At 45.9% G+C, this 14,172-nt stretch overlaps 1 protein-coding gene across 2 annotated transcripts in view; it reads right to left on the reverse strand.

Annotated features, from left to right (window-relative positions):
* Positions 1–10,231: 10,231 nt before the first annotated feature.
* GTF2H1 (general transcription factor IIH subunit 1) overlaps positions 10,232–14,172 on the reverse strand; it is a 34,603-nt gene continuing 30,662 nt past the window's right edge. The window contains exons 14-16 of one of the 2 annotated variants that reach the window (XR_006891890.1): positions 13,911–14,003; positions 11,147–11,432; positions 10,232–10,447 (exon numbers count right to left, since the gene is read on the reverse strand). Coding sequence is in view for 1 of the 2 variants with exons in the window: in XM_046685013.1 (XP_046540969.1) it covers positions 11,346–11,432; positions 13,911–14,003 (180 nt within the window). In the remaining variant the exon portion in view is untranslated. Of the gene's footprint in view, positions 11,433–13,910; positions 14,004–14,172 lie in introns of both variants that reach the window. The other variant, XM_046685013.1, reaches the window with a different exon arrangement.

Genomic DNA, 14,172 nt, shown 5'->3' on the forward strand with positions numbered 1-14,172 from the left:
AAAGCCTAGGAGAGGCCTCACAGCCTTGGCCCCCTGTCCCACCGGCCTCTCACCCCTGCCCCTGCTTTGCTTACACTGCAGGGCCTCTCAGCAACCCTGTCTGGCCCACAGGGCAAATGCTATGCACACAGTGGGGAACGAGGGCTCGGAGAAGGGAAGGGAAGCGCTCTTGCCTTCTGCAGTGGTGACTAAGGGGCCAACCTCCGAACTAGTCTAGTGCTTTCTCCTCCACACCAGACCAGCCTGGGCTAGTTCCTGGCACTGTGGGTGTGGCTCTTACTCCCGTCTCTGACTCCTGGGGTTTTTCCACTGTATCAGAACTTCTTCCAAGAGCCCTTGCTTAGGGTCGGCAGCGTGGTAGTAAGGCCTCACTCTGCAGGAGGCCACACTCCAGCCATTAAAGCTACAGGATTGGGGGGAGGCCTCCTCGGTGGGGCACTGTTTTCACAGAACTCTCAGCCTCAGCCTCCTCTCCAGCCCCCTCAGCTGCAGGATCATGATGTCACAGACTCTCCCCCGAAGCCCAGCTAGTTCTCAAGCAACCAAATTTCTCCTCCTCCTTTCCTAAGGGAGGCTGCCTGTCAACCACAGATGGGCACAGGCTGTGCCAGCATCTCCATGGCAACCAGGGGCCACAGCTTCCTACCTTGGGTGACAATCGAGAGCCAGCGCCCTTGGAAGGGCTCCCATGCAGAACCCAGGAGGGCTGACTGTCCTTGTAGGCCCATCACACCCCAGGATCGTCACTGCGACTTGGGAACAGCCTAGGGAGGCAGCCCAGCTGGGTTGCCCTGGAAGACTTCAGACTCAGCAGGAGTTCTTTGAGAAAGGTCCTGAAATGAGGCCTTCGGAGAAGGCCCTCCTTTGGAGCCCAGCCCTTCCCTCCCACATGGAATCGCTCCTCAGGGCAGGCTGCGGGGCTCTGTGGTTAGACCTCCTTCAGGGCAGTGGGTGAAAGTTGAAAATTCCGCAGTATGTTAGCTGGCTTTAGACTTTGCTCTCCCTGGCAGAGGGGGTGGTGGCGCAGGAGATAGACTGTAATGGATGAGGCAATACTCTCAGTTCTTGCCACCCTTACCCCTAAAATGGCCCTTGGGGCTGTTGAGGAGCTGGCAGGCTCTCAGCCAGGTGGGGTATTTATCAGTGTGGAGTCAGAGACCCGAGGGGGAGGGAGGGCAGACTTGCTTCCCTTGTCGGCTCTCCTCATGGAGTGTGGGGGCCGGCACGGAGCTGACCTCACCGCCACAATCTCGAGGACTGGGGAGGCGTCTTCAGAGGGACTCTGTTTCCAGGAGACAAGCAAATCCGAATGCAAAGTGGCACTGATCCTGGTTCCTCCTGCAACTCTTCCCAGCCCCCTGTGCACGCTGCTTCCAAGAACAGCGCTGGGGGCAGAGCACGGGAGCGGGCCTGCAATTCAAGTGCACAAATAACGCGCCAGGCAGAGTTCACAGCCTCCCCTGCTCCCCAGGGCATTCCTTTTCCTGTTCAACTTCTTTTCGCAATCTGGAGGGGAGTTGGTCTTTGCTCACCTTGTTTTGGGCTTTTGCAGAATCAAGAATACCTGGTCCAGGAAGACTATAAATAGGACGGTAGTATGGAGAAGGATTGGGTCTGCACGCGGTTAATCTGCGTAAAAGAGGAAGAGAAATTGTCCCCAGGAAATTTGGCAGGCAGTGGGGGTGGGAACTTTGAACAGCGTTGCCTTAACTTGTGCAGACAAATGAAAGCGATGAGATGGGACAGAGGATTCTCGGTCGGTGCTGCTGTGGACGTCACTGTGGTCTCCGCTCTCACTTTGCCCAAGGGCGAGCCAAGGATTTGAACTGTTCTGAAATGACTTGTGATTGCAGAAGGGTGCTTCTTAGTGCTGGGAGACCAAACCTCGTGGGTCCGGACGCTGGGAGGATTGCAGTAATAATCACCCCCGTGTTTCCCAAATATCGAATATGTACCCAGCACTCCTACCAAGCCCTTGGAATGCATTATCTAATTTAATCCTCACCACTACCCTGTGGAGTAGGGAACATCATTATCCCCGTTTTACAGAAACAGAACTGAACCTCAGGGAGGTAAGGGCCCTTGCCCAAAGTCACACAGCCAGAGGTGCTGTAGCTGGGCTTTGAAGACGTGAACTGCAGGTGGCACCTGGGCAGGCTCCCTGCGTGGCGACCAGCAGCTGCCGCCCTGAGTAGCAGGGTCCACGGGGAGTTCCTCAGGGGCTCTCAAGGCGATTGCTAGGCCTCGCTGAAGAGGGCTCTCCGAGGGAGCCGCAGACTCTAACTGATCTGACGAAGCAGAAAATCGATGAGCTTTACACGAGGCATCTCTGCACAGAGGCTGCTCCCTTCCGGATGTGAGCAGCAGGAATGTGCCGGGGGCAAAGTGATCATCTAGGGCAGCTCCGGACAGCCTGTTTCTGGGCCGTTTTGTTAAGTCCTGGGGGCAGAGAGGGTGGGGAACACAAAGCCCAGAGTGACCCCCCCTGAGGAGGCCCTATCTCTCTCTCTCCAGGCCTTTCAGAATATAGACATCTCCCTCCAGCCCCCACCACTTGGAGAGATGCCCTCCACATCTCCTATGGGGCCGGGAGGGGCACACAGCAGGGCCTCCGTCGGCGCTGCGCCAAACTTATCGCCCTGCAGGAAGAGGGTCTCAGGGGGAACCGCAGATTTGGGAGCCAGCCAGATTGGGGTTCAAACTCTGACTCTGCTCCTACAGCCCGTATGTTTCTGGGCAAGTCACATGCTAAGCCTTTACGCAGGGGTGAAATGGGAAAAATGATAGTTCCCACCCAGCAGGTTTAATGCAAACAAAATGACTTGGTACGGAGGAATTGCTCAATAAACCGTATTCCTGTCTCAGGAAATGAGCTGAGGAGAGAGGCAAGTTTGTGGTCACTGTTCTGACCATTTGTTTCCTCTATTTTGGACTGCAATTGTTCAAGGAATTCTTCCTGGCCCTGCACCCAGGCCCAGCGTGACCCCTTCTCAGGTGAGGGCTGTTCCAGAACCTGCATACAATGCCTGCCTTCTCCAAGTTTTTTTTTTTTTTTTTTTTAAAGAGGAATGCTTCATGACAGTACTACAGTCAGTTCCATATACAGGGCTGGGCTGGCCATGGGGGTGCTACCGGTTTCCTAGTTCTTTATGGTGTCTTTGGTCTATGACGTCAAGCATATGGGTGTTTCTAGACACCCTCAGTTGGCCATGCTGCCTGGCCTTTGTCACACGCTGGCTGGTCTGATCCTTGCGTGGATTCAGAAAGGGAGGCCCTGGCCTCCCTCAGTTTGTTTTTCTCACAGGCTGGAAAGAGAGGCAGCTGTGCAATGTCCAGACAGAGCAGAGGGAAGCACAAGTCTCCGGGGGACAGGCCTGCTGTGTTTTTCCCCCACTGTGGCTCTTTGCTTTGGCCTCACACTGCCCTGGGTTTGACTCCTGGCTCTGTCACTCACTATGAGAACTTAGGCAAGTTACTTATCTCGTGGAGCCTCGGTAGAATGGGGATAATACTGTTTTCATAGGTCTCTGTGAGGTTTCAATGCAAAGCTCTGGGCACCCAGTAGGTGCTCAATAAATGTTAGCTCCCTCTTCTGTTGTGTCGGGGCAATCTGGAATGTTGAATTGAAGATACTTCATGGGAAGCTCTCGAGCCCAATCTAAGAAGAGGGACAGCCCCGGGAGCCAAGAGAGACCTTTGATCCCACCTGCTTTCCAACCTGCCCTGCCTTGTCTGGGCTGGAGCTGTTCCAGGGCAGTTCTGAGATGAGTGAGCAGCCAGCTGCCCTCCCGGAGGCTAAGAACTGAACACTCCAGCTAACTGTCAATTGCCAGCCCCTCCCATATGCTCAGCCTGCATCTCAGAGCAGCCAGAGCAAGGTGCAAAGGAAGGGAGGTCCCTGGGAGCAGAAGAGCAGCTCTAAGGGAGAGGTGGTTTCCACCAGGTGTGCTTTACTTTTCTGGGTCACATCCTCTGCAGAGAGCCTCTCGCAGCTGGGAACCAGCTAACTCATACCAGGGCAAGAGCATTTCTACCTTCATTCCACAGAAACAAAGAGTGATTTCTGGGAGGGAGGCCCACACTGGGCAATCCTTAGTTTCCATTCCAGCTTGGGGACCAGGAGGCAGAAGAGCACAGGTCCCAGGGCTATTTTGGAAAGAAATGTGCTTCCTAAGTCTCCTTTCTGGATCATGTAGCACTTGCTAGCTGCAACTCAGCAGGATTAGTGTTTACCGAATTTCAGTCATTGTCACAATGTCTGCCATTCCTGAATAGCACCTATACTATTATTTATTCAAAACTTTTGTTTAAATTGACTCACTCTTTTACTTATTTACTCACCCTGCTGTGGGCTCTGGGGGGCTGGCCTGAACAAACCACACAGCAATGGTGTTCCACGCCCTCTCCCTTCACTGGAGATTGAGAGAGAGGGAGAGTGAGACGGAGCCCTCGCTGTGGGACCATGGACCGGCTGTGCTCCTTAACTCCTGTCAGGGTCTCTCTTGTCTCCTGGTAACCACTTCTTTCCATCGCCTTGCAAGGCCTAGGCCTGGTAAGTTGGGTACTGCACTTCCTTACGGCTTCTCTGTCCTCTGCCCATTTGTAAATAATCCCTTTATTAATCTCCTCAAATTACCCAATTTGAGGGTGCCCTTTGTTTCCTCCCAGGACTCTGACTGAAGCACTAAGCAATACCTACATAACCAGAATGGTAGTGGGACAAGAACTCTAAATCCTCTACTTCCCTAACAGAATGTCGGCAGATTAAAACTACAATGGTAAGTTAAGAAGGAATGGTACAATAAAAGCTAAAGGAGTTGACAGTCCTAGATTCTGTGAAGAGGGAGTCAGGAGCAGGGAGCAGTGGCTTGGTGGATGTGATGTTTTAGTATATACCTTTTAGTGCTTTGGACTTTTAAAATTAGGAGCATGTATAACCACTAAAAAACAAAATTAATTTTTAAAAAGCCAAATGTCAGGAGTTTTGAAACAGGACAGTGAAGGCCCTTTGAATTCTGCTGAGGATCTAAGCACATAATGGTGCTTAGTGGTACCAAGAGCAGAGATTGCAGCCTGTGTCTCTCTCCCTAGCGGCTTCAGATCCAAGACTCCGTGTTTCGTTGCACTTCAGGAGAATGAAGCAGTCCCTCAGCCTCAGCGCCATCTGTGATTGTCAGTGTGCGGCCTGACAGAAATAAAATAACTCTCCCTCTCTCCATTATTTATAGCAGGTAGAAGAGAAAGTTCTAGGCAGCCTGAGCAGGGTGAGGAGACGGGGGTAGGTGGAGAGAGGTCAATAGTTCCCAGATGCACAGATCTTGCCTTCCACAGCTGAGTTTGAATCTTAGCTCTCCACTCCCACGTTGGAGTCAGGGCCTTGCAGAAAGTCACTTCACCTCTCGAGCCTCACTTTATTCTTCAGTGAGCTCCAGGAGGGCACGGTCTATTCTCCCCATCATCTAGAATAGCGCCTTTTCATGACTGGGGACTCTCTAAGGTGGGGCTGTTGCATAGCAGGAGCTTGATAAATAATTGTTGAATGAACCCTAAGGATTAAATAAGAATGTATATATAGCACAGCAAGCACTTGGAAAATAGATCTAATCAATATTAGTTTCTTTTTTTTTTTTGAGGAAGATTAGCCCTTAGCTAACTGCTGCCAATCCTCCTCTTTTCGCTGAGGAAGATGGGCACTGAGCTAACATCCGTGCCCATATTCCTCTACTTTATACGTGGGATGCCTACCACAGCATGGCTTGCCAAGCGGTGCCATGTCCGCAGCTGGGATCTGAACCGGTGATCCCCGGGCCACCAAAGCTGAACCTGTGAACTTAACCAATGCGCCACCGGGCCGGCCGTAGTTTCTCTCTCTTACTCTCTGCCTCAGCTCCCTATCAGTGTTGATATTCTATGCCAACCTGAGTCAATAAGCTTTGAGCTGAAGGCTGGTAATGGTAAATAATAGTAATAAACAATAGGAAGAACATTTATTGAATGCTTAACTTGTGCCATGAACTATTCTAAGAGCTTACATTTACCAGCTCATTTAACTATCACAATACATCTATACGTACTATTATTATGACCATATTTACAGATGAGGAAACTGAGGCATGGAGAGATCAACTAGTCGCACAACTAGTAAGTGGCAGGGCTGGGATTTGAACCCAGGCAGCTCAGCCGTAGAACTTGAGCACTTAATCATGTGAGTTATTTACTAATCTAGTCATGTAACACAGAAAATGGATCACTGTTATGTTTTTAAAGAAATTCCTTCTTGACTAAGCTATAATTGTGATAAGCAACTGCCAAGATGTCAAATCACCATATTTAGGTCTGGGCATATGCTAACTGAGGCCCGTCATGACCTCCTTCTGAAGAGAAGCCCTCTGCACCTACTGAATCAAGTTTCAAGGTTGCTCTCCTGCTAACTCAACATATTTTCAATGGTTTTTCTTTTACCCTGAGTTTGACCCCAACCTCTATTTAGCAAGTAGTTAAAAGATAATAAGGTGTGCTTCCTCTCCCACTCCCACCAAGAAAATGGAAACCTTTTGTCCCTAAATATCAAACATAAGCTATGAAATGAAACAGTAATTGACAGTATCCTATCACTTGCAGCTGTCCTCTGACCTGTATTTTACATCTTACATCCCAGGCGAGAACACAGAAACATTCTCTTCATGTTCCCAAGTGAGTGGAGAGAATTTATTTTATAAATACTGAAACCGAAGTGTGAAAGCAGTCATAAGAAATTTAATTTTTTTTTAAAAAGTTCCTAATTTGGAAAATGAAGGGCACCACAAAAAAGTGAGTATTAATCTCTTAAAGATGAGCCATGAAAATCATATCTGGGCAGTTTTTTGGAGGTAAAAGTACAAAGGAAAGCACTTTTACTGTTCTTTGAGGGAATTTTCTTCCATTTAGGTTTCTAAACAATGAAATCAAGATGTGCAGCCTTTCTCTGTGTGGCTCAGTGACCACCTGTGTCGGCATCAAGGACAGCAAAAACAGCATTCATTGCATGCTGGACTCTGCTCCAAGCGCCTTATATACCTCATGTTACCCTCACAATGACCCTATCAGGTAAGCACTACTGTGAGGCTCATTTTATAGATGACTTGTTCAAAGTTAAACAGCTAGTCAGCTATGCAGCTGGGATTTGAACCCAAACAGCCTGGGTCCAAAGGCTGTGCTCTGAAAGCTCTGTTATACCACTCTCCAGTGCTGCTGGGGCTGCCCTCAGTCCTGGAAAAGCCTGAGGGAACACTCTACTTTCTCTACTCCTTCTCTCTGTGGGTCTAAATGTTCTTGGGTGATAAGGATCTGACTGCACATGTAAAATGCCAATGAGTTTTTGTATTCAGGCCAGGCATAGCCTGTTCTCATGGATAACCAGGTGCCAGAATTAGTACCCTAATAAATAGGACCAAAATTCACAAAACTTTGGCTTATAGAAATAAGACCACAAATGGATTCTCCAAGGAGATGAGCCCCATTGTCAAGGTTTATCTTAAAGGGCATGGATGTATACACAGATATCTATTTGTCAGAAAAATCTCAGCTTGTAGGTTAGAAAAAAGTAATTAAGTGCATAGAAAAATGTCCAGAAGACGATGCCCTAAGAGAGGAGAGTGAGATTTGGGGGTAAGGGGACAGAAACATTTTCTATTTTATATACTTCAGTACTATTCAAACCTTAAAAAAATGATACTCCTATACTAATTTTTTAAATGGACATTAATAGTCGGTGACCTTGTTTGTATCATTCCCTTTTCACTGCTGTGTTCACCACTTAGCTACTAGAACCAGAGAGAAATACATTTGAATAATAAAGGCTTTTGAACCTAGTGAACCTGAATTTGACATTTCTGTGATTGTAACTAGCATATAATTGTCTTGTTTTTTAATCCAATCTGAAAATCTTTTAGAGTGCTCAGCCTTTCTGCATTTAACGTAATGGCTAATAAGTTGGGTTTAAGTCTATCATCTTGCTATTTATTTCTATGACTACAGATAAGTAAAATTTAAAATTTAAGCCAGAATTTATCTTATACTTCAACTTCAGCCTACGCCTGTTACCAGCCATCCCAGCAAACACAGCACGTTGCCAGGTGGCCAGAAACGGTATTGGTTTTTCATGCAGTATTTTTAGGGGGAGTGGGAGGAGCCGGGTTTCTGGCTCCTCCTCAACAGGTGCAATTCCACATTTGTCATATTAGGCATTGTGAAAGACCATGCAACCAGGGTTTCGTGGCTGCAAAGTCTGTATTCCAAAGTCTTTTCTGTGACTTTAATACACACTCAAGCAAGGATATGGACTACACACTAAGGCTGATCCAGGTTCTAGGCAATGCTCCAGCTCCGGACAACTTAAGAGCTGAAAATTCCCCTGGCTTCAGGAACTGGGAGAACAGCTGAGTCTTGAAGAAGCTAAACTGGGAAAGGGCAGAGGTAATGCACTGAGGAATCCCGAGCAAGACTTGACACTGGAGACAGCAAATCTAAGTTTAAAACGGGCAGTCTTCCATCCCAGGGCCACTGTCGGCTCCAGATGGTATACGCACCGCAGGAAATCACTTTCCAGATTAAACCCTCAGCTTTGATGAGTGGGTTCCGAACCTTTCTAGATACAGACGTTAAAGCATTCTTTTGTTTTCCAGACTGAAGTGGATATCACAAGGTATCCTACTCATTTTGCAGTGGAAGTCCGAAGCAGACTAGCACTAATGATTTTATGCTTCTTTCCAGGAGAAACTCATTCTCCTAAGGCAGGACATGCTTTCACTGTATCATCACGTTTTACAGATCTGGGATAATGGGACCCACTAGGCAAACTAACTCCATAATGTGACTTGCCACAAAAGCAGCACAGGACACAATCAGAGGCAGGAATGACAGACAGGGCAGTCAAAAGGGAAAACCAGGCGGTGGAAGCCCAGGCGGGGGAATAAAAGCTTCCAACTTCAGCAGCATCTTAGAAGTGACTGCACAAGTTTAGCAGTTTAGGGTAAAGCCCAGCTCTGCCACTTACTGGCTGTATGAATTTGGGTAAATTACTTAACATCTAAAGCATCTCTGATCTGCACAACCACCTGTGGCACCTAGCCGACTCACTGGCGGCTGTGAGAAGGAAGTGAGACTCAGCAGGGGAGGTGCTCGGCACAGTGCTGGCTCACAGAAGCCCTCAACCACCAGTGGTGCTGGCATTTTCCAGGGGAAGGTGGGGCCACAGGGGCCTAAACGGCTGCCAAAGTTCATTTTCAACCCTAAGGATCAACTATGTCAAATGCAAGCTCGACATGAAGGTGAGAGCTCTCTGGTAAAATCTCCCTTAAGTCCTTCACTCCCTGAGACTTGGTCACATACCTTACTAATGTCTTTACTCAGTGCCCTCTTTTCTATTTGCCTGAAGGCCACTTTAATTTGGACCTACCTTCCGGTGTGGATTGTTGCAAAAGCCTTCTAGGGTTTGGCCTTCCGAACTGCCAAACTTTTTATCTAAAACAAAACCACCAAGCAAAAAACCCTCATAAAAAAAATGGTTCAAAATTTTCTCTGGGGTCCTTGACGCCTAATGGGTAAGGTCTGAATTTCTTACCTTGGCATACAAAGCCAATCACGACCTGAATTAAATGGATTTTCTCAGCGTCTTATTTGTCTCTCCCAATCTTCCCGTCTAACAAACACACTGTTCCCCTAACACACTGGGGTCTTTCAAAGCCTTCACACCTTCATCACACTTCCCCTATTCAACTTCAAGGCTTAGCTAAAATGTTACCTCTTACCTCCACCCAATTCCCCCAAACGGTTTCTCCTTCAGGCTCCATTACATGTATAACTTAACCTTTAACAGACCACTCAACAGAGCATTTCATTTGTTTCCATCTGCCTTTCCCAACAGACACAATTTTCTGTTCCAGACATTGCCCATCCGCTCCACTGCTATTGCTTCCAGTAGCTGCGGTCATACCTTTGGAAAAGCACTTGGTAAAACCGTAAGGAATCGGGGCTCACACCATTACTACACTGATCTGAAGCAGAAACGAGGGGACTGAAGCAGAGTGATGTTGCCTCTTTCCTTTTACCATTTAGAATCTGAACAGGTTTTTGACCTGTTGTAGCCATTAAATGAATGATAACCAGCTTGTAATAATGCCTTTAAAAAAGATAAGTAGCCCTCGAACCCACCCAAGTAAATATCACACAAAAGGAGAAACCACAAGATGTGTAACAGTTAAAAGAGTATCTGTAAAAAGTTTTACTTTTTTCTGTAATTTTTAATACAAGACATCTAAGGTCTTAAACAGTGAGTTGATCCTATTAGGAACAAAATATACCGCAAATTCCAGAAACAAGAACGTATCTTTTTTTTTTTTTTTGCATTTAGGCTTTTCAGTCACTATGCAATGATTATCGATTCGCCAAGGACAGGAACAGTCAGATACTGGAGAAAAAGAGATATGAGAAACATCTTTTATTATTTTCTAAAGAGGTGAAAATAAGATTTTTTATATTTCTCACATAAGATTTTTAAACTCTTAAAAATGCAATTTCCTCTTTTCAAAGCACATGCCATCTTAAAAAAAAATCTTAGCAATGTACATTTGCACTCAAAGTAAAACATGCAGTGCCATTGTCTTCCGACAAAGTTCTGCATAAAAACCCCACGCGACCTCCTGCAAATACGTTCCCTCTTTATCATTTAGGGACTCCAAACCACAAACATTCAGTGCAATATTTATTGTTTCTTATTTCCGTAGGAAACACAGGATCAACGATGTCTTCTGACTACAACTGCTTCCTGATGGTTGAGCGACAGTCTCCCTCTGCTTTATTTTAAAGTACTCTAACTTGCTGATGTAAGGTACAACTAGAATTCAGTAAAACTTGAGGATCCAAGTGGAGGATGGAGGAGAAATACTTAAGGTGTACCCTGTGCCATAAACTTAGGAAAAAAATTTACACAGAAAAAAACCCTCAGATTTTATCAATGCACCCTTTTAAAAAGTGTTTTTTTTTTAAATTTCTGAAAGCAGCTTAATGTGAATCAAAAGCAGTTCCTGAGTCACTGCAGTAAACAGAGTCTTTTTAAAATATATATAGATATTTGCAACTTAGCTCATTTGGTTTCGCCTTAGTTTACCTCCCCAGCTTTTAATCACAGTTCCTTCCTTCTCAGTTCACAAGGTGCAAGTACAACAGCATCAGCTCCAAGAGTCGGCGTGGTGCAGATGTTTCTCGTCACTTCTGTGTGATCATCTGCATGTCTGTCAGGCCAGGTTTCTAGAGTCACTGCAGGTCACAGTTCTCTCAATCTCACAAAACCTGTGAGGCCAGACACTTCACGTTTTCTTCATCAGACGCCGTGACTGCCACGTGTGGAGCTTGTTATAGGCTGTCTGGAGCATCTCTTCTATGTGACTTACCAACTGAAAAACACAGCAAGACACTTAGGCAACAACTAGGCACATGCTGGAGAAATTAATGCTTCTGATCCAGATCTGCCACACACTTCAGAGTGTAGCATCTAAGCTCGTTTGTATTTCCCCAGGGAGACAACAAGCAAGCCCTCTGTGACGGTGTTATCAGATTTTGTAAAGAAAGGCGAGAGAGAGAGAGCTGGCCCGTGGCTGAGTGGTTAAGTTTGCATGCTCTGCTTCGGGGGCTCAGGGTTTCGCCGATTCAGATCCTGGGCACGGACACAACACTGCTCATCAGGCCATGCTGAGGCAGCATCCCACATGCCACAACTAGAAGGACCCACAACTAAAAATGTATACTTGGGGGCTTTGGGGAGAAAAAGGAAAAATTAAAAAAAAAAAAAAAGAAAGGTGAGAGAGAGGGTGGGGTACAGTAGAGGCTGGAAATTCACCCGCTCTGTCTGGGTGTAATTCTGCCCTGTCGTTAACCAGCTGTAGGACAACATGAAAGCAACTGTGCTCTAGGCCTCAGTTTCTTCTGTCAAACGAGGGAGGTGTGCTAAAACGGTGATTTCCAGATTTAACCATTAGTCTGATGACTAAGGCCAGGATGGTGGCATTCACATTATCTTACAGAACACTTGAAAAATGCATCATTCCCCTGAAGATTCCAATGTAGCAGGTCTGGGAGGAGACCAAGGAATCTTTGATTTTCAAAAGCTCCTGCCACCAATTCTGTGGCACAGCCAATCTTGTGAAGCACTTTTCTCTGTTTTCTAGGGTCTCTTCTAGTTCCAGCATTTTGGGACTTCAATATAACTCAGTAGATTACAGAAAATCTAAATGGTTTCAATGCTTCACACAAGCACTATGTCACACCTTAGGTCAGAACTACAAATCTTGAGAAGAAAAGAATTTTGTCCTGGCTTTGCACATAACTAGAAGTCAACAGGACCACACTGAACTAAGCTGACAAAGAAGGTAGAATATCTTTGGCGTATTTGTTTCCTTGGAGGTGGACAGTGTTTATGTGGTTGGAAGTGAAAGTCTTGCAAAATCTACAATTCTGGCAGTATGGGGATGCAGATCAGGAAGTCCTAAATCCTTTTAGCATGTCAATGACTTAGATCCAATCTGAGGTAGAGTTTTAAAAAAAAAAAAAACCTTCTTATTTACCACATCTGTTATTATTTTGGGTGGCGGGAGTTACGTTATTTAGTTCTGCCTGGAAACTATATAAAAATCAATTATTCTGCTTGATGGACAGAAGTAGTTCCACAGTACCGAACAGAAGAGATGAATACCATATCCTCCTGTAAGGCTGTCCATGGCCTCAGAATCCTTTTAACCACAGTGCTCCAGCAGTTACAATCAACTGAGAAGGTACATGAGCTGAAAGCTATCTGTCATCCTTGCCCTCCTGTGGGAACACACTTCAAGCTTCTCTTCTGATTATAAGTAATACTGCTACATTTTCAGAAAACCCACATACAAGGTTTATGGAATAAACACTAGAAGTCTTACTGATGAAGGCTTTTCAGTTTTCAATTGTAAAACTCGCTCCCCCCCACCTCGCTATTCCTCTATTTTTTTCGGTGAAGAAGATTGTCCCTGAGCTAACATCTATGCCAATCTTCCTTCCAATTTTGTACGTGGGACACTGCCACAGCACGGCTTGATGAGCAGTGTGTAGGTCTGTACCTGGGATCTGAACCTGCGAACCCCAGGCCGCCAAAGTGGAGTGCATGAACCCAACCACTACACCACCGGGCTGGCCCCTAAAACTCCCCCTTTTGATTGTCCTATTTACTGAAATGCTGACTCCTAAGTCTGTGTATACTATTCTTTCCCAGTCACCTCTGAGAAGACGTGCATAACACACACAAACATGATCTTGTGTGACTGCTCCAGCCTTGTGTTAGAAACTATGCTAAATATCCTGGCACAAAGTGACACTGCTCACTCACTACCTCACCCACTGCCCCGCCTGCTGGAAACAGCCAGGGATGCTGAAGGCAGACCACAATGCAGGAACTGTTCAGTTTAGTGTCACAGAATGCTAATTCTGCCTTTCTTTGCATTGCAGGTTTGTGCTCACTACTCAGGTTTTCAAAATAAACATTTTAAGGAACACACACGTGTTGTAAGTCTACAAAGAAAAGCAGGGAGATGATTCTTACAAATGCCTGGTTAGTCACAGCCTTGGGACTGTGTGGGAGGGGAAGGCAATGGGACACCTACGGGTACTGGGAAGGTTCTATTTCTCACTGTGACTGGGGGAACACAGATACTTCTTTTATTATTTTAAAAAGCATATGTATTTTATGCACTCTTCTGAATGTATGATACATTTTACAATATAAAAACGGTATGCTCAGCAACAGAAAAAAACACACATCTATACTTATTTACATGAAAATAAAGTAAATTTCATCATTTTACTAAATGGAGGAAGAAAATCAGGCCAAAATCAGATTGCTGCCTTACATTTGTGCTTAAATACTGTCTCCGAATTTTTTCTTGGAATGGGCAGAGCTTTGTAACTTGGAATCGTTCCAAATTACTTTTCATTTTCACTACCTAAAAAAGATGAGAGAAATAATGAATTACAGAGAAATCTCAGAGTCTACAGGGACCAAGAGAAAAATACACATAGAGCAAGGTTACTTTTTTCTTTTAGATTAATTGGCTCCACCAGGCAGAGAAGCAATATCTAATATACTTAGGTTTTTTTAAATTAAAAAAACAC

This window comes from Equus quagga, chromosome 14, assembly GCF_021613505.1.
Source record: "Equus quagga isolate Etosha38 chromosome 14, UCLA_HA_Equagga_1.0, whole genome shotgun sequence".
In the NCBI taxonomy this organism is placed as follows: domain Eukaryota; kingdom Metazoa; phylum Chordata; class Mammalia; order Perissodactyla; family Equidae; genus Equus; species Equus quagga.